Genomic DNA, 25,713 nt, shown 5'->3' with positions numbered 1-25,713 from the left:
TGATTCCTTCTGTTCTCATAGAACAAATAATACTTGGAGATAAAAAGTCTATTGCAAATATAAATTAAAAGAGAGCTCATAATTTTGAATTCTTCATTTTGATTGCATTTTTGGCTTTTGTAGATTTGTAATTATCTCAAAAAAAGACAACTAATTTTCCAACAATAGGTTTATGGGACACGTACAGAAATAGAAATTGAACTTCTGTATATTTATATTTTTCTTGCAATGGTCTTAATTAAGAATTCAAAACGGCTCTATTTTTCAGTAAAGGAACAAATGATACATAGGACAAGATTCATTCTAAAGCTTATAAATTGATACACATTTTACTTATTTCAAATATCATACATTAAAAGTTATATTTTTGTTCTTACGCTGCAAAACATACTCTTTGATTCTTACCCTACAAAAGACAGTCTTTGATTTTGTATTCTCAAAATCGGCGCAGAAACTTTATTTTTCCCTTATATCCTCTCAGTTTGGCTATAAAGAAACGAAAGCATTGATGATCAGGTAACCAAAGTTCAGGTCAGATCCACAAGTTAATAAAAATTCCAATAAGTGCTGGCATGGAATAACTTTACATCGAAAAGAAATCTGGTACTAGTTCTTTCAAACAGGGACTCCACTTTTAACACTTTAGAGGTAGAAAAATTCTTTAGAAGGTACAGACATCTACAGTTAACCAAGAGGGCTTTTCTCTATGAAATTCCCTGCCTCGTGAGTTCACTTCACAATCTTCTCCATTTTCAAATTCCTGTATAGGTTATACAAATATTGGGCCATGAACTTTGGGAAAGATGGTTCCTTAGAACAGCTCAGGGATATTTTAAATCACTCTGTTGGTCATAAATCAACTCATTTTTACAACAGTCTAACGGTAGCTATTGAACAAGCGCAGCTTTCTCCGGGAGCCGAGCCAGTTCTGACAAGGGTAGTGGGAGAGAGTGGACCCCGGATTACTCACGATGCTGCCTTTGGCCGCATCTCTGCACACAAAAAGAAATGGAGACCAGAGGGCACCTGGATACTTCTATACCAAACCTCACCTTTGCCTCAATTATTTATTTCAAATGAAAGTAACTTCACATAAAATTATCCTAATACACATCAACTCTATATTTCTGTCTGAGCAATACTGTGTTAGATTCTCTTGCACGTTTCTTTTCCTTCCTGTCCCCAATTGTAGGATTTAAAATATAGTTACGCTGACTATAGCTAGAGCCGAAGGTAGGCATCATTAATAAATATTAAATAAGTAAATAAATAAAAAGAATATTAAAATTCTTTCCATTTTAGAAATAATATTTTAGTTTTTCACCTTACTATGTCTCTCCTTCAAGTATTAATGGAAACATTATTTGCTTTTCTGAAAAACCAATTCTGATCATTACTATTTTCCTTCTATGATATCTACCTAAGGTATTGAATGCACAATCACAAAATGTAATAATTGTATTATTTAATTAAAAACAGGATCCATTACCCCTTGCTAATATACAACACAATTCTGTGTATTGTTTTAAACTGTACAGGAATTTAATCTAACACATTAGATCCACATTAAAGATTCATTCGCAAGTGTCACCTTAAATTATTTTGTAAGTACATAGTGACTCAATGATAACAAATTTATATATGACTGTCATATATGAAAGAGATGCAGTAAAATCAATATTGAGGAATTTGCCAAAAATTATTCACTAAAAACTCATGGAAATTTACTCCCCCAAATCACAATTCTTCAAGAAGTAATTCTCATCTGTATCTATGCCAGTATTTTTTTAAAATAGTCAAAGAATTAACTTCTCAAACAGGACAAAAAAGGCAAATCAAGGAAGAAAAAGAGAAAACAACAACAAGGACAACAAACAATCCTACACTTTGCCAATAACCAATGTAAAGAGTCAAATCCTAAATTTTTAACAACTGAATTTTTTAAATCTCCCAAATAATTTTTCAAAGGTTTAACAATACCATGAGATTCATGACCAGGCCTGCAGAAATCATCAGTTATAAAGGCATAGACAGTCTTTTGATTTTGCTAATAAGAAATAGATAATTCCTCTTAAGCAGATTAAAGTACATTTTCTAGGAAGTAAAATCCCCTTCAATTAGGTTCTTAGGTTTAATTACAAAAGTCAAACGATTTATTAGCTCTCACTCAAGTGCAGCAACAAAACACGTAGGCCCACAGCTCTCAGGGACCGGGAAACAAACCAAATCAATATTTGCACCAGTAACAAGAGAAAATATTTTTAGCCATAATTTTATAAAATATCTAACCGGTCCTCTTAGCTGGGACTCCTCTCTTCTTTGCTGCCCCCTATGTGGAAAATACATTTAACTTTCTTTATTCACAATAAATGCAATTACTACATTTATTTTACTACTTTTATATTAAGAAAAGTACAAATTAGAAAACCTGGCCTTTGTCGGATATTTTATATGTATTCATTTTGCCTTATGAACCACATAATTATGTCACAGAAATACTCTTAAGTTGTAACTATTTCTATAAAGTTAAAAAGTATCTATTTTAAAATGGCAAAATAGCTTGCTTAAAGAATTTCTTTTGCCTGATTTTTTTTCCTTTTCACTGTCTGAACTCACTGGACCCATTGCCCTACTTCCAGTTTCATTCTGCCTATATATAAATCGTGTGTCTACACCCTGAAAAATACCAATTAAACTACCAGCAGCAACATCTCTAACAGCATCTTTTGGTCCTCAGTGTCAAAGCCCTTTGAACAAATGACAGAAGGCTGAATCTAACACAGCCATTGACAGAATGCCAGTTTTGAACACTCACTTTACAACTATGACTCCAGCTTCCTGCTGCATTTAGGAAGCAAGAGAGAAATAACACATCAACTTTATAATTTTGTGCAAATGGTAAACGTTTAAAGGTCACTAATATTGTTTTAAAGGGGGGATTCCCCTTATCATTTAATTCAATTCCATCTGAATTCCTGTACAAAGCTAAATGAAGGTTTTCAGACAAATACCGCCAAACTGCTAGAAAATGCTACATTTTCCTTCTCCTTAATTTACTTGGTAATAACGACATCATTAATAATGACTGTGCCTATGTGTTGGGCACAGCGGGAAGAAGTTCACATGGATTTTTAAATTTAATTCATAGTGGGCTTCCCTGGTGGCGCAGTGGTTGAGAGTCCGCCTGCCGATGCAGGGGACGCAGGTTCGTACCCCGGTTCGGAAAGATCCCACATGCCGTGGAGCGGCTGGGCCCGTGAGCCGTGGCCGCTGAGCCTGTGCGTCCGGAGCCTGTGCTCCGCAACGGGAGAGGCCACAACAGTGAGAGGCCCGCGTGCCGCAAAAAAAAAAAAAAAAAAAAAAAAAAATTAATTCATAGCAATCCTATGGAATTGAAAATACTAGTCAATGGGGAAATGGGCTCAGAGAGGTTAAGTAACTTGTACAAGGTCACACAGCTGGAAACTGGAAGAGCCAGGACTTGAACCCATGGGGTGTGATTCCAAGACCCAGTACTTCTAGGCTTTCTTGGCAGGTAGCATCCATTATCAAACCATTCCTGGGTGAAGCCGTAGTCATTCTCTTTATGACATGATCCATGAAGAAATCTTTTAGGGCAGTGGTTCTCAACCTTGGCTGCTCATTAATATCACATATTCAAAAAATACCCATGCTTGGGTCCCACCCCCCGAGATTCCATTTGAATAGGCCTGGGGTAGGGTCCAGGCATCAGCATTTTTCAATAATACTACAGCAGTGAATAAAATAGGTAAACCTTCTCTTTGTGGTGCTTAAATTCTAATGTGCTTAGATTCTAGTAGAACCCAGTAGAATCCCCAGGTGATTCTAATGTACAGCCCTGACTGAGAATCAAAGATCAAGAGATTAACACAATTTACCAGGCTCCTCTCTCTAAGCTCTCAACGTGAGCAACTCAACTGGCTTCTTAGAGAGGATGGGCAAGAGTCTAGCAAAAGCTGACGTGAGGCAGCAGAATCTGACTGAGTTCTAAACTTGGGAGGCAAAGGAGCACAGTGGGAAATGCGTGGGCATTGGAGTCAGCCAGACCTGGGTTCAAATTCCATCTCTACTATTTATTAACGGTGCAACCTTGGGCCAGTCACTTACCTTTTGTGACTGTTCTGCAGATTCAGTGGGATGATACAAGGAAAGACCCAGGCATATAAAAGGGCTCCATCAAGGGTAGTTACTGCTGTGGGTTTTTGTTGTTGTTAGTACCACAGTGGAAATGACTATTGACGGGGGGCATTAGTAATGAAAAACTCAAATTAGGAAAAACATTTTTAATTAGTCAAATCATTCCTACTTTTATTACCTAGCATTTAATTTACAGCTATTTATGTTGCAATTAGCTTGGCAATCATATTTCTCATTCATGACAACTGCGTGAGGAAGGGTAACTATTACTCCCATTTTTTAGATGAGGAAAAGGCAACATTTCCATCTATTCTGTCTCCAGTTTCTATGATTCTATGATTAAAGGCACCTGCAATCACGTTCATTAGTTCCCTATGAAAAATGATACTCAACACAGATGGCAAATGCAGAAAAGAATTAACAAGCACTTGATAGCAACCCCAAAATAACATCTAAATAATCACTTCTGAACATTAAAGTCATGGCGAACAAGTTCCAATTTATATAAAGGTGTTGGAAAGGATTAAGGAAAAATGAACAAATACGTTTTTATTTATCCTCGTTCATTTAGGAAATGTCTGACATAGCTTAGAAGTTCTTTTTGAAATGCAGACTGAAAAATGGTTAATTTCCTCTACGAAGGATCTTCAATTAGCAGATAGGAATAGACTAACATGTCCTGATATTTTATCTTGAATCAGAGCTACAAAGTAGGAGAGATCTGAGATGGAGAGCCAGTTCAGGGCTTCTCAGTCAAGGTCCCTGAGAAGCCCATAGACGCGGGCAAGTGGCCTACAATTCCGAACATACACCAAACACACCCAGGACACTGAAGAATGGCTTGCCTTAAATGTATTTTTGTCACATGTACAGAATTCCCATGAATGAAATACAAATGCCTCTAGAGGGACCACTGAATTCAGTCACTATATATAACAGCTATTACATGGGCTGCGGTGGAGGAGGGCGGTGTCTCAACCTTTTGTTGTTGTCTAAAAGGAGTCTTCATATTGAAAAAGGCTGGGAAAACTTTTTCCTAACACTGATCTAGTCCAACCCTCTCATTTTATCCACGAGGTCCCAGAAGATCTTGGGGACAGCTGGGACTCCAATCTAAGTTTTCTAATTCCCAGACAAATGGTCCTTGTCCCACACCATACATCCCTTCCCCCGCGGCAACCCCATTCTCTTTCTAAAGGAGGAGAGTATAGCCCTACCCTCTCTCCCTGGATATGTTCCAGAATTTTCTATATCTCCTGAGCCTTTCCTTCCCTTCATTTCCCTCCCCTCATCAGCTCCCAGTTTACACCTTTAGGGTGAGTAGCATTCAGTCCCTTTCAAGCTCTGACACTCTGTAAGTACCCGTGGACAGTTAGTCTCAATATGAAATGGAAATATAGTCACCAATGTACTGAAACAAGGAGTGTGTTAAGTATATAAAATATGCATACGCATAAATGTATTTTACATCCCAAGCCCTAGTACTTCTAATATCTATGGAAAAGAAGAAAATTGGAATATTCATGAATAATAATTTTACTTACTCTGGATCTGTCAACACCAGTAGGCCATTAAACCCCTAGCACATCAACTTTTCAAAATGCTTTCCCGTCTATTATTATTTCAGTTTATTGTCCCAATGGTTCACTAGGATGTAAGTGCTACCGAAGTGCCAATAGAACTTAAGTGCCACAAAGAGAAGAGATGTTATCCATTTTATTCACTGCTTTTCCCCCAGGGCCTAGAACAGTGCCTGACACATGGTAAGCATTCAATAAATATTGGTTGATTGAGTGAATGACAGAAGTAAACAGGGAGGGTAGGTTTATTTATTTATTTAGCCTTCATTAAGTTTTATTTTTATTTGAGAAGATGGAATGATCCATAAGGGCAGAACTGAGTTCCTAAAAATCTCTTTTCAGTCTTCAATTCTCCTATAACATTTGACTTAGTATTCTTCCCTCAAATATTATTTCCCTCAAATATTTTTAATGTAATTCTTCAAAGTTATATAAGTAATACACTCATTTCAGGAAAATCAGATACCACTAATATATAAAAAGAAGAAAATAAAAGATTCCATCACCTAAGGATGACACAATTAACATGCAAATGTATATCCTTTTAGACTTTATTCCATGCATGTGTACACACACAGACACACACATCTGAGAAAGTCCCCAAACTCTCTGCCCTAGATTCCGGGCTGTGGATTTTTTTCTTTTTTCTCTAAGTCCTTTTTGTTTGTCTCCCTGTGTCCTAAATAAATTTGTTCCCCAATATTTAGGTCCTGAATTTAAGAGGACTGGTTTCCCTTTTCCCTCCAGAGGATTCATCTAGTCTTATTCAACTTTAAATTCTTTGTGGATGTCTTATATCTGTGTCTTCAGTCCTCCCGTTCCTCTGGGATACCTCAAGCCTCACACATCTACAACCAAATGTACCATATTTCCTCCATCAAAACCAGATCACTCTCTCACTTACTGCATTTCTGTTAACTGAGACAGAATTCTAGGAGTTATCCTCTATAGAGTCATATTTGGTTCCCCGACCCCACATCCAATCACTCAAAGTGATTTTCATCCTTCCATCCTGTCTCGTCCTTCTCTTCCCATTGCTACCATCACTGTTTAGGCTCTTACATCTATATTATCTTCTACCTGAGTCTCCTGCTTTTTGCATAACCAAACACTCACCAAGCCTACCTACTGCTGCCAGTTAGCCTCCTCCAACACTCAGGAGGCTTCCATCTTGCCTATCCTATATTCAGAAGTTCGGGGGTGCTCCCCACTCTTACAGAATGGTATTCCAGTTCCTTCACAATCTCACCTCAGACTACTTTTCCATCCTTATTTCTCATTGTTCCTGAAAATAAAGGCTTTGCTCAAACCAGCCCGGGGTACTCATTATTCACAAAACATCCGACTGTGAGTTAAGTGTTTATTATGTGTAAAGTCCATCCATTCATTCAACAAACATTTACGGAATATCTATTCTGTCAGGTAATGTACTGATGCTGGGGACGCGACGGTGAACAAGACAGATCAAGTCCCTGTCCTTAAGGAATTTAGAGGTCAGTGGGTTACAGAGGGGAGGCTGAGACATGATGGTCCCAGCCCAGGATGTGTAATTTTCCATTAAAGCATCAAATGAATCAAGACATCCTTAAACGCTGAATTTTGTGGCTGCAGCTGCAAATGGGAAAGGAGTTCAGAAGGAAGGAAAGGCTGGCCACAGTGTGAGCTGGAGTGTGGAGCGTGGCTTCTTTGAAGATATGGGAGTCAACAGGCATTAAAGGATGGAAAGGATGGACGTGTGAGAGAAGGGGGTGCCTTCCATCTAAAGGGATATGAGGAAAGTCACGTGGTGGGATGGAAACAGCACCAACAGCGCTGACTTATTCTGAATAAACGTTCATTCCACACCTATTCAGCAGAGTACAAGCTCTGTCCCTGCAGCGAGGGAGAGGATGACTCAGACTCGGCTCCTATCATGGAGGGATTTCCATCTAGCAAGGATAAGGTAGATCCATGATGATCCATCACACCCCAGAAAGTTCCATTGTTCCGTTAGAGAACTGGAAAAAACACCGAGGGAGTTCAGAAGCAGGTGCACGTCTGGGTTCTTAGAGCACTACTTACAGAATCGCATTATTTGTATGCATCTGCCTGCCTCTATCGAAAATAACTATCTTGTTTCAAAGTGTTTTCTCACTCACTTTCTCATTTTACTCTGACTTGTGAAGTAGGCAGAGTAGTTAAGATTGTTTTCCGGATGAGCAAAAGTGCAACATGAACGTTTTAAATGGTCTGCCTTAGGTCACCAACACCACCAGGCAAGAGTGGAACAAGAACCACCCTGTCCATCTCAGCCCTTTCCTGCAGCAGAAGTATCTAGAACAGAGGGTGCGCATTAAGAAGTTGTATAATTGCACGAGACACCTAGCAAGTGTAATAAAGCCAAACAGGCAGTTTGGATTTAAAAGGGCAGGACGCAGGCGGCCTCTGAAGGTTCTGAAGAGAGAACAGGACCCAATGACAGTCCTCCATTCCTGCTTCTCCTCCTCAAGTCTGTCTGTAACACCCCACCCTAGGCCTGTCCTTAAGATTCATCCCAAATTTTTTCTGCCCACACTGTTTTTTTCCCTCTACGGAAAAATTTCACCCCACTAGTCCCACTCATCTCCCAGGGGAGGGCGCGTGGCCGTTCTCTCCTGGACCTCGCAGTACGCCCAGCCAGCACACCGCTCTGCTCAGGGCTGGTAAGTATCTGCGGAATCACTGAATTCCTGGGTCCTCCACAGCTTAGTAAGGGTACCCAGAGTTCTTACAACCTTCCCCCCGAGAGTGGGCCGGCACAGGCCGCCGCCCGGAGGAGCTCCCCGACCGCGAGGGGGTGGCTGGGGAAAGCCCGATGGCCTGAGTCCCAGGGCCACCGGGAACCGGCGCCACCTGAGGTTCGAGTCCCCAGCTGGAAGCCGGGGCTAACCCTCTCACGCCTCCGCAAAAAGCGCTTCACGAGAGCGTTAACTATTCTTCCATCTGAAAACCTTCGGGGAAGGAGTGGAAAACGACGCCGGGACGGAGCCGGTCTCAAGAGTCAATGAACCCAACCCCGTGGGCCAAACCTTCAGGGAGACGGAGGGAGGGGGAGGAGGACGAAGTAGCCATTCGCTACTCCGGCTGAGGGAAGAACGTGAGGCTGGAAACATCGCGAGATCTGGAGTCGGGATCTCGCTGCGTTGCCTAGCGACTGGGAGGACGCTCGCGGGCCCCCCAGCTAACCCCCGCTGTAGGCTTAAATCTCCTACCATGGGGGAAGAAGGCGGCGGCCGCAGCTGTGGGACCACTAGGGAACTGCAGAAGCTGAAGCAGCAGGCGATGGAGTACTACCGGGAGAACGACGTTCCGCGCAGGCTGGAAGAGCTGCTCAACTCCACCTTCTACCTCCAGCCTGCCGATGTCTACGGGCACCTGGTAGGGACCTGGGACAAGAACCCTCTCCTCTCCAGCCCCTCTCCCCACGCCCCGCGCTGCGGCAACGCCGTGCGCCTGCGCCACAGAGTCGCGCACGCGCGCCGCCGCCGCGGGGTAGGGGACTGTAGTTGCGCGGAGCCGCGACCCTGAAGGGAAGAAGCAGGGCGGAAGTCTGGGTGAAGGAATCTCGAGAAAGTGGTGGACTGGAAGCTGCTAGAGGAATGAGGACTCTAGGCGACAGCTCAGGACCTGGCAGGCATCCTCGCTACCTCTGGGCGGGCCTGCCACGGTTGCCAGTTGACTTTTTAATCACAGACCTTAATACCTCGTAGCTCAGTTTACCAACCTTCAGCGGCCTCCTTTTGACCACGGGACGAACACCTTGGTATTCGCTACAGCTTAGCCTCAGCCTACCCCGGGGCCTCATACTCAGCAGGCTCCCATCGTTGCCAAGTTTCAGTCGATTTCAAATGTCCGCTCCTTGACTTGTGCGCCCTTCCCGTCCTGGATGCCCGTCCCACCTGACCAGCTCGCACCTAGACTTAAAATTTAGATCAGAGTCTTGCCCACTTTGCCCAGGACTAATCGTCCTTCAGCGTCCTTGTAGCGTCCCCTGCATGTACTGAAATCCTCCCTGGGCAGCTTGTGAGCTCCTGTGGAGAGCGGCGGCCTTTTCATATACCCCTCCTAAGCCCTGTGCCCAGCGCACCATCTGGCACACATCTTAGCCTTAAGCAGTGGGGGGTTGAAACAAAGGCAAGCGTTTTCTCATTTCCAGATCCATAAGTACTAACCAACACCCACCTTCTGGAAGGCATCATGGTTGGGACTGGTAGGAATTTGCACTATGGTGAGGCAATATGCCAACACCAAGCAGAGTATTTAAATGCTGTGAAGAAGCATGATGTGTTTACAGGGTTCAAAACCACATCTTGTAGATGCAGTTAATATAGGGGATGTTCCACGAATGTTTATTTTTCTCGGTCCTGGCCTATACATCAAACTGGGGGAGGGGTGAGGGGGGAGGTGTTTATGGATGCACCTTGTGCTATGTGCTTTATGTGATATCACTTTATCCTTAGGACCACGGTGAGGTAAACATTATGATTCCTGTTTTACAAATGAAGAACTGTGGCCCAGTGAATTTAAATGATTTTCCCAAGGGACACAGTGAATGACAGTGAGAAATCAAACCCGGTCTGTTTCCCTAGTACTTAGTAGAGTGCATGGTACATAGTGGACAGTCAAGAACTATTTGTGGGATGAATGAGTGAATGCAACCCCCAATTCCATTATCTTTCCACTGTCTCTTGCTAGAGGAATTCTTGAAAGTTAACGACTTCCTCATTTTACAAAGACACCAAGCCCTTGTCTCACCGCTACTTAGTGCAAAAGGTAAGACTGGGAACTTGGACTCTTGTCCCCAGTGGAATGCTCTTCCCAGCCTATTAGGTAGCCAGGTCTTTGGTTTGCACAGCTCTCTGGGAGTTTATACCTCAGTTAGGGACAAAAGCCACCGATACATAAGATAACTGGAGTAACAGGGTGATATAGGATTGTGTGCTAGACTGAGGAATAGATCACTGTGTGCCTGTTATAGGAATTCAGGGGTGGGGAAGATCCCTGTGGGCTGTAGCATCTGAGAGTTTTGGCTTGGGCTTTGAAGGATGTTCAGGAATTGGATTGGCATAAAGGCAACCTCCTTTTCGTCTTCCCAGTCACTGCCCTGGTTTTGGCCATCCTTATTCTCACCTAGTCTCCCCCTCTATCAAGTCCATCCCCAACAGTGCTGCCAGAGCAATGTTCCTAATCCCAAATCTGACCATCATTCTTTTGCTCAGAAACTTCCTGTGGTTCCCCCTTGCATGCTGAGTAAGATCAAACACGTTCCAGTGTGTGACTCACAGTACTCGCCCGGCTACCTCGGTAACAGGCTCAACTCCCCTGCCCCTCCCCCACCGCTCCTCCGCACAGGCGCACTGACTTCCCCCTACAGCGTGAAGTTTCCCAATTCCCTCCCCTTCACTTATCCTATTCCCTCTACCTGAAGTACCTGCCTTCAGTTTCTCCCTCTTGTCTGCCTGTTGAAATACTACACAACCTCCAGTGTCCAGCTCAAATGCCATTTCTTCTATGCTTCTCTTACATATCAGAGGAATTCAGGGATGGGAAAGATCCCTGTGGGCAACAGCAATATTACTATCGCATAAAACTTATAATTGAGAGTTTAATGACGTAGTGTATACAAATGTGCCCAAGGTTTGTGTCTGACATTTATGAATTTATACAAGATTTAATTTATGGAATCCTAAATATGCCAGGCATTGTGGTATGTGATACAGTGATAAACAAGAAAAAGTCACTCCTTCAAGGTACATCCTAAGCATTTTTTAAAAGTTAGTTCCATTCTCCTCCTTACACAATATGTGGTACATTGTAGGTGCTCATTGCTTGTTGAATTGAACTCACAAAGTATAAGCTAGATCGTATTTTTCTTCTCCCGATTCTATCTAACTTCATTTAGGTACTTACTCTGTAATATACAAACCATCATCCTTCAAATGCTTGGACAGCTTGAAAATTGGCTTTTGCTTTAGTTCTGCTGGCCACCACCTTGGTGATGGCACACTGCTGATGGGCATTAATGACCTGTTATGTAGGTTGAGGTCACTGGATTTTGAAGTGAAAGATAAGAGGCCTGGTCTGCTAAATGAAAATGAAGAGTGAATACTGTCTGGTGATAAAGGGGGTGAGGAGGGTGGGCCTTCACTCGTTCCTCTTCCTTCTCTCCCAGCTTCCGCCCCTCTGCGTAGGGACACCGTACTGAATCCTTTTACTCAGGCTCCTTGAGTGGACTTTCTCCCTCAGCTTCATTCTCTTTCTTCCGTCTCTTTCTTGGATCACTTCCAAATGACTTCTGCTCTTCCACATCAATGAAACTGCTGTTACTAAGGTTCCAACAATCCTCTCTGAACATGTAGTTCTACGCATGATCTGATGGTAAGTGAAATACAGCCTCTGCATAAGTCTTCACCATTAAAATATCCGGTGCCTTGTTGGGAGGAATGAAAATAGACCCACTTAAGGTTTTTTAGGTTTGAATGCATCACAGTATTCTAGAGACCAATTGACTTCGGTATTTGGACAGAAGGATAGGTTAGGGCCCACTAAAGAGTGACACGAGACCTTTAAATAAAGACATGTTTGCGAGTTTCTGCTGAGAGTTCAAAAAGCAAACTGCCCCACGTACCAGAGGCTAAATCCAAATCTCTGAACGTTCCCGCAGAGCTGCTAGACTAATTCCAGAACGAGGAGGGCATTCAAGGAGAGGTTTAGTAGAAACTAGAGTAAATGTGAATGACCTTTTAAAGATAAATTAGATGTGGTATTGTGATTTTTGTGTTTTTTTTTGTGTGTGTTGAAGGCAAACTGCTTTTCTAAACTTGCAAAGCCTCCCACCATATGCAAAGTCGTGGGGAAAAATGTGCTGGATGGACTGGGGCTTCCAACACTACAAGTGGAAATATTCTGCACCGTTCAAAATTTTCCCAAGGTAGGAGGCAGCTTAAATGTGTTCTTCACTATGTCCTGGCTCCACTGCATTTATGAGCATGTATTGTCTAAATTATGGAAAATTAACGTTTTGAAATTCAGTGTGTGTGAAATACACACACCATTTGTAGGTAATTATGAAAACAAAGCATGAATCATACAGTCTTCCATGATGGTTTATTAGGTTACGTGGACTACTGGTACAGACATGACTTGCTAACCTGAAGATGATCCAAGATGGAGAAAGGAAATGGGGCAAAAATAGTTTAAAAAACTCTGACATTATTAATGTCATGAGTTCTATAAATCTGCAGATAGGGTTATAGATTCATGTATTTATATATAGATTTATAGATATACAGACTGATCTACAGAAAGAAAATTTCATTTTCATAAATGAAAATAATTATGATTAAATTTGTCTCCTTTTGGCTATTTTTTAGAGAGGTAGTGATAAAAATGAAGTTCAATGTAGGGTTTTTAGAAGGGTATTTTAACAAGTTAATAATTTTAAACGTTCCTTCAAGTTGGGTTCCATCGTGTTTCAATAGCTATAAAAATATCTCAAAGAAAATTATAGATTCTCATTTTCTCTTGGAAATTGGTGATAAAATATCATGTACCTTAAAAGCTAGATACATTCAATTTCCTATTTCCTGTGAAAGGTAGGGAAAATGTAGAACACGTTTATATTGTTTTCAGAATATATGTTCTGTGGTGATCTCAACTCACTTCAAAGTCCATGAGAACGCTTTACCCGAGCTAGTTGAAGCAGAGGAATTAGAAAGGTCAGATGCCGTCAGCACTGCGGTGCGGTGGGTCAACGAAACCATCACCGAGGAGCTTCAGGGCTTAGCTCCTTCCAACCAGGCTGAGGTGGATCAGGTGCTCAGGTAAATTTCGCACTTTGAAATGTAAGTGTCCAGTATAACTATGTACCTCTTTCTCTTTCCATTTCACCTGCCAGTGAAATGGGTCTGTCATATCTATAGGGTACAATCAGGAAGTCAATTAAGAAGCATATGCTAAAGCAGCAAAATTTAGCATAAAATGTTGTTTTTCTTCTGAAAACCCTGTTATTAAAATTTTACTTTGTAAGGCTACATAAGGCCTTTGGGCCTCTTTTATGCATAGAGCTTTCCTAGGATTCAGTGAAAAGTTTCTCAGGAAAAGGGTTAAGAATCCGGACGTCCTCCTTTCCCCCTCCCCACCTCCTCACATGCCCCCCTCGTCCATGAGCCTCTCTTGTCCTTTTATATAGCCCAGTGGGGATGCTTATATTCTGACCTCCAGACACAACCAAGTCCTCCAGGTTTTGCCCATAGGTTGACTCTAAAATCTGAAAACCAAGGAACTGTTTACTAGGGCTATGTGAGCACTGTTCAATGCCTAACCAAGTGTGGGTTAGCATTACTTTTCCTTTTGTGGGGGTCCAACGCCACAACCCTCTTGGCCAAAGAAGGTCAACTGGATTCTCTTTCTCTGAGCTTCAACACTTGCTTAATTGTGCATAACTTCACATTTTAGTTTGCCTCGGAGTTGGATCATGACCTTATAAAAAACTTGTTTGAATAGTTTTTGGTTGAAACAAAGTTACAGTTTTTGAATGCTATTCCACTTAGTACTTTGTGTGTGTGTGTGTTATTTGCTTTTTTTTTTTAGGCAATCTTTGTTTTTTTAATTTTTGAATTTTATTTATTTTTTTATATAGCAGGTTCTTATTAGTTATCTGTTTTATACATATTAGTGTATACATGTCAATCCCAATCGCCCAATTCATCACACCACCCGCCCCCGCTACTTTCCCCCCTTGGTGTCCATACATTTGTTCTCTACATCTGTGTCTCTAGTTCTGCCCTGCAAACCGGTTCATCTGTACCATTTTTCCAGGGTGTTATTTGCTATTAACACATCCTTCTTTTTTCCCAAGCTCTCAGTCATACCTTCTATTCTGTTACATTCCTTTTTTTCCTGGAGTTTTCCCTCCCAAATCTCCCATCTTGACTGGTTCCTCTTTAGGCCTACTAAAGAGATGCCATAAGACATCCCTTCATTGTTCTCCTGTTTCCTGGATCCCATATCATCCTCTTTCTTAAATTACTGGATTCCAACCTTTAAAAGTAAGATGAGAAAAGGGTATTTGGGATGTAAATTTTTTGAGTTCTTACATGTGTGGAAATGTCAGTACTTTCCCTTTGTGGTTTACAGTTTAGCTGAGTATAGAGTTCTCATTTGAAATCAATTTCTCTCAGCACTTTAAAGGCACTGCCCCATTGGCATCTGATGCAAATCTGATTCCCATGTCTTTTTTTTTTTTTTGGCTTGTTATTGTTGTTTTCTCTGTGGAAGCTTTTAGCCTCTTTTTATTCCGGGGAGCTTATATTTTACGTAGATGCACCTAAGCTGGATTTCCCAACAGTTTTCTTAACTGTTCATTTTAAGCACCCACCTCAAAAAAAAAAAAAAAGAAAGAAAGAAAGAAAAGGAAGTCCTGCACATAGTGCTATATATTTCACTATCTATTCTTGCCTCATTTTTAGTCTGATGGTCATTTATTCAAAAAGAAAGTCCAGTAGCCCTTAATCAAATTATATCTTCAAATTTTACGTTAAAAAATAACAAACAGGGCTCAGATAATTTTAAAAATGAGCACCTAAAATCTTTAAACATTTATTTCCAGGCCAAAATGATTTGCAGTTCTTGAACATAGTTTTATAACAGCATCATTTTTCAGCCTTGGAAATTGAAGCTGATTTGTTCTTAAGTAGCTTAAAAAGCAGAGTTAACTACTGAAACATTTTGGGGTCAGCACTAAAACATGACCAAAATTACTAGTGATATTTCTCAAAATCTCACTGTAAAGTTGTACTGTCTTACCATTAAGGACATTCTTTGAAAGTAAAGTACAAGAAGATAAGGAGAGAAAAGAATTGGAAAAGAGCCTGGAAGACTCCACAGTGCCTACACCTTCACCTCTAACACCACCACTGCCTCCTCCACCTCCAGCCAAAAAAAAAGGACAAAAGCAAGGTCGGTGGCTTATCATCCTGCAGAACCATTAGTAACAAATGTGCAGGAAGAAAGGCTGAAACTTGGACTGCCCTTCCAAGTTCAAATCTCTCTGCTGCAGACCTAGGTTGGAGTCCCACCAGGTACCATCCATCCTCCACGCCACTTCCTTGCTTAAAGCTACTGTGTGAGGTGGGCACGGTTTTCCCCCACCCCACCCTCCATTTTTATTTGTAAGATAAAAATATTTCTTACCCAGAGGTGAACACTTAGTAAACAGAGTGCACTGAACAGTGGCAATGCCCAAGGCAGGGAAGGGGAGGGTGGCATGGAGACCTTTAACTGCTCCTCAAAATTCCCATTAGCTCCTCAGAAATCCACTCCATATTTTAAAGATTAATGATATCCTTTGATATGGATAACCAAAATTTCCTCAGTCATAGGTAATATATTAATGAAACTTATCTTTGGAAGACCTTGCTATTTTAAGACAAATAATCTTAAAGTTATCGTGGCCCTTTGTTCCATGCCTTCCAACATATGGCTAACCTCAGCTCCTCCAGTATGTTAATTCTGGAGCTGCTGCTAGAGCTGTTGTAACAGTGATTTGTGTGTCTGTCCAACTACAACATACTCCTGGAGGACATGAGTCATGCCTCATTCAATTTAGCACTGCCAGCGCCTAGCACAATGCCGGGAACAAACTAAATGCCAGGTAAGTGTGGGTTCCATTAAGTAAGAAAGAACAAGAAGCACGGACCAAAGAGATCGTGAAGCCAAGGTCTCTTATTTCATAGATTTAGATACTGAGGCCCAGAGAGGGGAGGAGAGTTGCCCAAGGCAGAAGAATCCTGTTAGACCAATCTTCTCCTGGAGGGGGGGGATGACCACTACTGAATCATAGGTAGAGACTGCCAATAGGTGTTCATTTGGTGGTTTCTTTTGTCTGATAGAACTCGGAACGTAAGAAGGGAAGAAGTAGGAGGGGACAGTAATTTGCTAAACATTTAATATGTGCTGGGTGCTCACACATCTTATTCCACTTGTTTTACCTACCTGACTCAGGTCAGTAGCTGTGGGGAAGGAGAGGACAGGAGGAAAACTAGAGATTTATTATGGACATTGTGGTACCTGATCAGACAGGGTGGCTGAGAATATGTGAGAGTGAAAGATGGGTGAGGATTCTGGGTGGATGGTTAGATCTGGAAGGAAGTCCTCATAGAAAAGGGCGTCCGTTTGGGGTGGGCAAGCAAGATACGTAGTTAGATACTCACATGAGATGTTCAACACGAAGCTGGGTATGCAAGAGCGATGGTGGAACATAGGAAAACAAAGGGTTTGGAATTCAAAGACCGTCCAAATCCTCTCTGTATTCACTTTCTGTTAGGTATTGGGCAAGTCTTTGAACCTAAGCCCCCGTTTAGGTGAGATAACAATATCTGCCCCACATGACTGCTGAAGGATTTAATACTGAATGTTCTAAAATTTCTTACGCAAAATCCATGGCTAAGGATTATTTGAGCATTAGGGTCAGACAGAAACTTCTCAGGGGTTGAAGTGGTGAATATTTTCTTGCCAGCCTCAGCTTTCAACCCTTCTTTATGCTGGGCCTTCACATCTATAAGTAAAGCATTAAAAAATATATATATAGTTTTATCATAGTCACACTTTCTAGAAAGCAATCTTTTATCAATACTTTTTTCTTCAGGGAGGAAGGATACTCTTACAGAAAAACCAATTATACCCCCAGAACCTGTTGAACCCATACTCTGTGGCAGCATGGCCATAGGAGCTGTGTCACTGGCTGTTGCCAAAACCAGTGCCGTGCTGGGCAGTAATCCTCTATACTTAAATATTGCGCTGCTGAAGCACCACCAGGTGAGTACCCATTACATTTCTCTACAAGGACCCATGAGTATCTCGAGATGGATGAACCACGTTTCTCATTTCCCCTTGCTTTCCCCCTTTGTCAGGATCAGCCGGCAAAGCTAACGATACCTCTCCTGATGGTATCTCTGGTCAGCTGTGGGAAGTCATCACCTGGCAAGCTGAATTTAATGAAAGAAGTGATTTGTATACCCCATCCTGGATTAACAGCTAAACAAGTACCTTACATTATCTCAAACTACCTTTTCTTAAAAAAAAAAAAACCTTCATCATCAATGAGTTTTTAGTGTATGTTCCTAAGGCTTATGACACCAAGGGAAAAGGAATTAAATATAAAATGAGAAAAAAAATTTAGTAAATTAGGGAAGTGGGACGAAAACAAGACCTCAAATGCAAGAGAACCAAATTTAGACCACCTTGGATCTCCAGCTCATCACAACAGTGACTCATGCTCGTGTCTCACAGAGAAGCCACGGGCGAGTGACTCTGCAGGCCTTGATAGTGCTGGAAGGATATTCTTTGGGGCCACTGAGCTTTTTTAATTTACTAGTCTATGCACTATGGCTGCGACAAGAGGAAGGTGGCACTTTCATAGCAGCCCTTCTGTTAAGTAGGAACTGCAGGGCCTAGCAGATTGCCCGGCACGTAAGAGAGGTTTAGTGCATGTTTATGGAATATGGAATGAAGGAATCCTAAGTGGCATCTCTACTACTCAGAGGTTTGTTAGTGTCTCATTGTTCTTCAGTGGCATGAATGAGTCAATACGCCTTTTTAAATCTTCATGAATTATTCTACCAATTAGGCATTGGGGAGAACTAAACATTCGTGTCCTGTAGTGGATGTTTACAGGAAAAGTACGGGAAGCTCCATCCCCTCTGGTAGTCTATTGACTGATATTTTATCGAAGCTAGTGACAATCATTTGTTTAAATCTCAAGATAATTTCTTTATGATAAAGAATCCTTTTTTAAGGAGAATAGTCATTACCCACTTCTATCAATTTTGGAAGACTAGGATTTATATCTGGCTCACCATCTGTCGGATCACGTTCAGATCCTGGCGCCAGGATCTTTCCTTCAGTTAATATCTGCTGTTTGGGTACCAGAGCATTTGGCCTGCCATTCTTCATCTGTCTCCATATGCAGATCCCACCATCATCAGAATACATTTTTCTACTTTCTAAGTGACAGTGGATTTATACTAATTCAAACACTATCATGCAGAATCCCTTGATGACCTGTGACATATATGGCAAGAAGGTTGGTCAGGAGAACATGAAAGAGAATGAAGTTAACTTGATCCAACCAACCGAACCAATCAGTTCTGAACAATGAAGAGAGGATAATGAGGAAGAAAAACCTCTCATTCATTTTCAACCAAATAAAGATTGAGGGTTGAAGATTAACATTTGATCTTCTGATTTTGTAGGCCATAAGTAATTCACTAACCAGGATGCATTATCAGGGACCCTACAGATTTTCTAAGTTAGAAATAGCCATGTGTGGTATATGTTTTTATGTTTAAAATTCTAGACTGCAGTTGTGGGAGATCATGGTTATTCTGCTTACAGGGTGTGGACATGCTTCTGGAAATTCAGAAACACATCAACCAAGCAATTGAAATGGTATGTAAAGAGAATCTATGGAATCTAATAACTGATGCTTATCTACCTTCTAGTAACCAAATTATAGTTCATTATGCAACAAAAATCAATATTGTTGTTACAAATATGAAAACATATTTTCTTTGGGTTCCCCATATGAGCCAAGTTTATACATTCCCTCATTGGCTATGGGTCCAGTTTCTAATGGAACTTAACAATCTTCTTTTGATTTCTGAGGCAGCTGGCCCTACGCTAAGATCATCCCTTTGGATTTGCAAAGAAAGAAAGGATCTGGCCCCTAGGATTAGTGAGAGGCAGTTTGGTGTAATGGTTAAGGCACAGTCACTTGTGCCTGCTTAGAATCCTGGTGTTGGGCAAACAAGCACCCTTGGCTGAGCAGCCCTTGAGGGGGAAAGTCACAGAGGCAGTATGAGGGGCAACTGTATGAGTCAGTGGGTTGTTCCCATCATATTCTAACTGGAGTAATGCACAATGATGTGGCAGGGCTGAGGGACCCAATCCTTGTCTTTTATTTTAGAATAATACTGTATTTATAGAGAAGTTGCAGAGACAGTGCAGAGAGTTCCCAACTACCCCTCACCCAGTTTCCCCCAAGGTTAACAGGATACATTACCATAGAGTATTCGTCAAAACTAAGAAATCAACGTGCTACGTTACTAATAACTAAACTCCAGACTTTATTTGAATTTCACTGGTTTTTCCACTAATGTCCTTCCTCTGTTCCAGGATCCAATCCAGGACCCAATATTTATTTAGTGTGAGGCTTTTAAGCTACATGATTAGGAAGCACTAGCTCCTTCCCCAGCAGGATGGGGGCTGAGATATAATCTCAGTACGACATAAAGGAACTTTGGCTCCAGTGCTATCTTGCCAGCACAGAATAGGTGATGGGGGAGGGTGGTGGGGGCCCAAGCCCTACAGTTGATCAGAATTGCCTTAAGCACCAGCCTGGAGCCAGTTGCCGGGGTGCTTTTCAGGAGGACAACTGTTTTATGAGTGACCAGCCTGCAGAAACTCAGACTTGAAAAAGTTAACCCTGAGCTTGTATTCTGCTTTGCCCCTTGTGCCAATTATATAACCTCTCTGCCTCAGCCTTGTCGTCTATAAAATGGGTGTGATACATTGTGAGGAGTAAACGAGCCGAATATATGCAATGTGCTCAGAGCAGGAGCAGACACAGCAGTGAACAGTACGCAGTGGTGGTGGTTATCAGAGCAGGTGGAAGAAGTCCAGCTTAGAATATTAGGGAATTCAGGATCTCTGAGCTCTCTGCAATCATCCTGACTTCCAGATTTTTAATTATACAATTTTAAATATACAATTGATTTTTAATTATACAAGCAGCTCATGAATGTTGCTGTGAAAATTCAAACACTGGTAGAGTTAGTCCTCCCTCCACCCCGTACTAACTCCCCCTCCCTCGACCCCACAGCCACTACTACCCTCAGTTCCAGTCCCATCTCTAGAGGGACTCTAGACCACTGTTAAAAATTTAGTGTGGTCTTCTAGCCTTCCTTTTGTATTTATACACGAAGACACACAGATACCACACATACAAATATATAGTGTTTTGTGTTTAAAATCATATAAAATTCTGCACAAATTACTCTACAGCTTGCTTTATTTCTTTGCCCTTTTTATTTGTGTTCATCTTTTACTGATACCTAGGAATTCTTTCTACAGTAAAGGCTTCAATCCTTTCAGCAAGTTATACATATTTTCCTCTATCATGTTGCCTATCTTTTAACTGTATTTTATGCAGTCATAGGGATTTTTTTCTTTTCAAATTTTGACATAGTAAAATGTATCAACATGTTCTATTAAGGCAGTGGTTCTTAATGGGGAATGATCTTGCCCAAGGGACGATGCCCAGAGACGTTCTGGGTTGTCCCAGTTTGGAGGGTGGGGCTCTCCTGGCATCTAGAAAGCTGAGATCAGGGATGCTGCTACACATTCCTACAATGTATGAGGCAGCCCTCCATAGCAAAGGATTATCCAGACCAAGTGTCAAGAGTGCCAAGGCTGAAAAGCTCTGCTTTAAGTCTTTTGCTCTTTGCTCAGCTCTGGGCCCAGAGGGTTCAGCAGTCCCACATACCCCTGAGGTATCAGTTTCTCCTGAGTCCCCTTGCCTGACTCTTCTAAAAGAGCAAAGGATGTCCCCTTGCTCTGCACTCGACATCACACCCGCTTCCTCCCTGGTTGTTACCTGCATCGCACGTGTCTGCCTCACTAGACCGTGGCTCCCAAGGCAGTACCTATGCATCTCGTTCACCACTGTATCTCTCCCGCCTGGCACATCAGTTTGCTTCCTATGTTATTTTTACCAGGGACAGAAACTTTAGCTGACTCCATAGTGAAAAGATGCAGGATAACTTCTGTATTTGCATATACTGGAGTGTGTGTGTGAACCATGTTGCTTCTTGACAAACATGCCCCAGCTTACACAGCCAATGAACGCCGGGCATTAAAGTGCATCCTTTAACAGGTTAAATCCTTGTTACAGCATGCCATCAATACCCCAAACTATGGAAGCTTCTCTTTGGTAAGTATCTTTGATTTTAATGTCAGATGACATTATACACACCAGATTCACCAGATTTAATAACCATGGGCTGCTTCCAAAAGTCAAACCCATCCTGCCAGAGAAAGTGTTTGTACTGTGAGAATATTTAAAACAATATGTTGGGCCTTTAAAAGCAAATGCCACAGTGTGGTTAATTCCTTAAGGACAAGAAGGGGACTTCTCCTCCTGTAAAAAGAGTTCTTGCACACAGCAGGAGTCAGGACATGATGAGTGAATAATTACTTATATAAGTAGAAATGCAGGAACATGTATATCCATACCTCATACATGTGATCGGAGGCAGAATGTAAGGATGAACTAAAGGGAACATGTGCCTGATTTTGAGAAACAGTTTGAGGTTTATGAAATTAAAGAGTGGCTGGCATCATCCCTGTGTGTGTGTGTGTGTGAGACTGGCTCAACCCCAGAGCAGTGGGCAGGCCAGAGGACCTGAAGCTCTGCTTGCTGCCACAGACGTGTCTGAAAATCCCGAATGACATGTCGTTATCTTGTCTCGCAGTCCCCTCCTCCAAAACCAGAGACAAAAAAAGGTCATAATGGAGGCAAAAGAGGTCAAGTAAGTAAATGTATTTGTTTACCATGCTTCTGTATGACAGTTCATTTCTATATTCCCTGCCCCTTTCCCTCTCCCAGTCATTTTGCTCCAGGACTGGCCTAACACAAATGGAAATCACATGGTGATACTGCTTCAAGGGGACTAAACCAGGCAACCCCCAGAGCTGGAATATCATTCTGCCCCCACCTCTCTGGCAACAGGCTGCCAGGCCATCACTGCTTGCAGTTGTCTGGCCAAGTGAAAGCTCGGAGGGCTTGGAGAGGCTCTTACGACTAATAGGATTACGTGGGAAACCCTCTAGGTGAAGAGCTGGGGAAGATGAATCTCTCTGAATACTAGCTCAAAGGCATATAGGATGTTTTGGCTTTTAATTTTAATACTACCAAAGAAAAAAAGAAAAGGCACAAAAAGATAGCAATTCCTTCATCTGGTCCCCCAAAAGCACTGAGGCACCATTTCAGATGAACCATTGCCAGAGCTCAGATTTTGCCAGGAGGGTCAGGCAAACAAGCCTGGTGAAAATGGGCTGCAGAGCCTCAGCCAGCTGCACTTGATCAGTCCATCAGGTTGGTGACTGTGGGCGCTCTGATAGATACACCTATTATATGCCTGACTTTCAGCAATATAGTTAGAACAACCAACAAGAACCCCGAAGATAATGCAAATGGATGAGGGTTGCTCACATGTGTGATATTTGCTCTGATAACCCTGCAATCACTACCTGGATGTCAGGGACTTCAGGGTCCGTTGAAGTCATCAGCAAGAAGGACTAGTAAAGGAAGGAGAGGACTTGGTGGAGATAAAAAGTTAAGTTCCTCCTTAAACTTGGGAGAGAGAAGAGAAATGTGTGAACAGATACAGCAGTAAGTAAAATCCTTGACAGGTGTGTATACTAGAATTGGACCTTGCAAGAGAGGCAGGGGCTGGTGAACAAGTAGCAAATCTCAGCTCTGTTCCCTTCATTCCAGCAGGTTGTCTGACGTATTCTGAGAAACTGAGACCAAGATCAGCCCTTCATGAGATCAGCTTTACTACTCCCCCGCCTCCCCACCATTAGAAACAGGATAGATGATAGATTCTAGAGAGGCAAGCCATACCAGAATTAGAGGCATGGACTACTAGAGGCTCAACTACCTGGATTAAAATCTGTTCCAAGTACTCAACTCTCTCTTAAATAGGGATAATAATGGTACCTGCTTCATGGGATTGATGTAAGGAGTAAATGTATTTACTTTATGTAAAGTGTTTAGAATGGTACCTGGCATTTAGTAAGCACCAAATAAGTGCTTTCATAGTTTTGAAGACTCCGTAATGAAACTCCTTAACTGACACACAAAAATTTCCCCAACTATTCCTTTGCCAAATAAAAGGTTCTTCTCACTGACATTAAAAATGTTGGATGGTTCTTATAATTAACTAGTACTATCATCAGTAAAAATAGGATATTTATACCTACTTTCATGTTTGCTCTTGAGACTGGTACACACACACACACACACACACACACACACACACCTTAGTGATACTGCTTCAACTTACGTTAAAATTGCATAGTGATGGGCTTCCCTGGTGGCGCAGTGGTTGAGAGTCCGCCTGCCGATGCAGGGGACACGGGTTCGTGCCCCGGTCTGGGAGGATCCCACGTGCCGCGGAGCGGCTGGGCCCGTGGGCCATGGCCGCTGAGCCTGCGCGTCCGGAGCCTGTCCTCCGCAGCGGGAGAGGCCACAGCAGTGAGAGGCCCGCGTAACGCATAAAAAAAAAAAAAAAAAAAAAAAAAAAAAAAATTGCATAGTGACAATTTATGATGAGGGCACGTCAAGGCTGACCTTGCAATCGAAGCCTATGGCTGCCTTTCCCCTGAGTTCATTTGGGTCCTGAAATCTTCTTCCACTGCAATGCATCCTCAGTGCTACATCGTTTTAGCTGAAGTCTTCAATCCCTTTTAAAATAAAACCTTTTCCTGAAGGAGAGTTAAATTTTTAAGTTTTAACACTTATAATCTTCTAAAGGAAAATGGAACATAGGAAAGAGCAGATTTGGAGGAAGAAGGCAGTTAGGGACAGGCAGGACAGACATTTACAGGGACAGCCTGTAGAGTCACCAACCTGGTGGTTATGGCTCAGGTGAGCCCGTGTACAATGATAGAGCCAATAAAGAGATAATAACATGGGCAACTAAAGAGAGCAAAGTGTATTCCTAGGTCAAACTTGAAAACCGTGGGAGTAAGAACATTATTCCCAGGTACTGCAGGACAATCATCTGCCCGAAAATATGCAGAGATGAGTGGGAACTAGAGGCAGGATTAATCGAGCATCAGAGGACCCCGTGTTTGGAGAGCTGTGTCTGTTACGAATTGCCAGCCACTGGAAGCCCCAAGAACCTTAATGTGCTCTATTTACGTGCATGATTTTCTTGATCCTGAAGCAGCAGATCACTGGCAAGATGTCCCATCTTGGCTGTTTAACCATTAATTATGACACCATAGAGCAGCCACTGCTCCTAATACAAGGAATCTGTGCGAACCTGGGGCTAGAAATGGGAACGAATCTCCATCTAGCCATCAACTGTGCCGCACATGAACTGATGGACTATGTAAGTTTCCACGCCAGAACATTTACTGTTTGTTGCAGTCTCATTGTTTTTAAATTAGAACTCAAAAGAAGAGCCTATCTGTATGTATTTCCAAAGAAATCCTATATTTTAAGCTAGTATCATGGGAGGGGTCCAAATATACTGGAGTTGAGAGAGGCAAGTTACCTAATGACCAGACAATAACATAACCATATAACTTTAAAAATTAACAGAAATGTCACCATAATGATATATAGAAATTCTGTAATAAAAAGGTCTAAAATGGATTGCTTACATTGAAATCATGAGAACTATTAAAAATAATTTTAAAAGGTGGTATGTTCTGCAGAGTACATTCATTTGGTTGGTGAATGCTGAATTGGTCAAGCATAAAAAGTGGGTCAGTTGTAACTATGACTTGATAAGCCCTTCTAGACATGTGGTTCTTCGAGTTTCTGCTGGTGATTCACTTTTTTTTTTTGAATTTTTGAATGTTATTTATTTTTTTATACAGCAGGTTCTTATCAGTTACCTATTTTGTATATATTAGTGTATACATGTCAATCCCAATCTCCTAATTCATCACACCACCACCACCCACCACTTTCCCCCCTTGGTGTCCATGCGTTTCTTCTCTACATCTGTGTCTCTATTTCCGCCTTGCAGACTGGTTCATCTGTACCATTTTTCTAGATTCCACATATATGTGTTAATATACAATATTTGTTTTTCTCTTTCTGACTTACTTCACTCAGTATAACAGTCTCTGGGTCCATCCACATCTCTACAAATGACCC

General features: G+C 41.9%; 1 protein-coding gene across 1 annotated transcript in view; it reads left to right on the top strand.

The window, feature by feature from the left end:
• The first annotated feature begins 8,969 nt into the window (after positions 1-8,969).
• The window catches only part of ENO4 (enolase 4), a 29,035-nt gene continuing 12,291 nt past the window's right edge, over positions 8,970-25,713 (top strand). The window contains exons 1-9 of the mRNA XM_065894858.1: positions 8,970-9,134; positions 12,559-12,687; positions 13,389-13,579; positions 15,571-15,716; positions 17,404-17,573; positions 17,669-17,800; positions 19,152-19,205; positions 22,289-22,345; positions 24,770-24,937. Of these exons, the coding sequence (XP_065750930.1) occupies positions 8,970-9,134; positions 12,559-12,687; positions 13,389-13,579; positions 15,571-15,716; positions 17,404-17,573; positions 17,669-17,800; positions 19,152-19,205; positions 22,289-22,345; positions 24,770-24,937 (1,212 nt within the window). The remainder of the gene's footprint in view (positions 9,135-12,558; positions 12,688-13,388; positions 13,580-15,570; positions 15,717-17,403; positions 17,574-17,668; positions 17,801-19,151; positions 19,206-22,288; positions 22,346-24,769; positions 24,938-25,713) is intronic.

Source organism: Phocoena phocoena, chromosome 16 (assembly GCF_963924675.1).
Source record: "Phocoena phocoena chromosome 16, mPhoPho1.1, whole genome shotgun sequence".
Lineage (NCBI taxonomy): Eukaryota > Metazoa > Chordata > Mammalia > Artiodactyla > Phocoenidae > Phocoena > Phocoena phocoena.
This window is presented reverse-complemented; position numbering and strand designations above follow the sequence as displayed.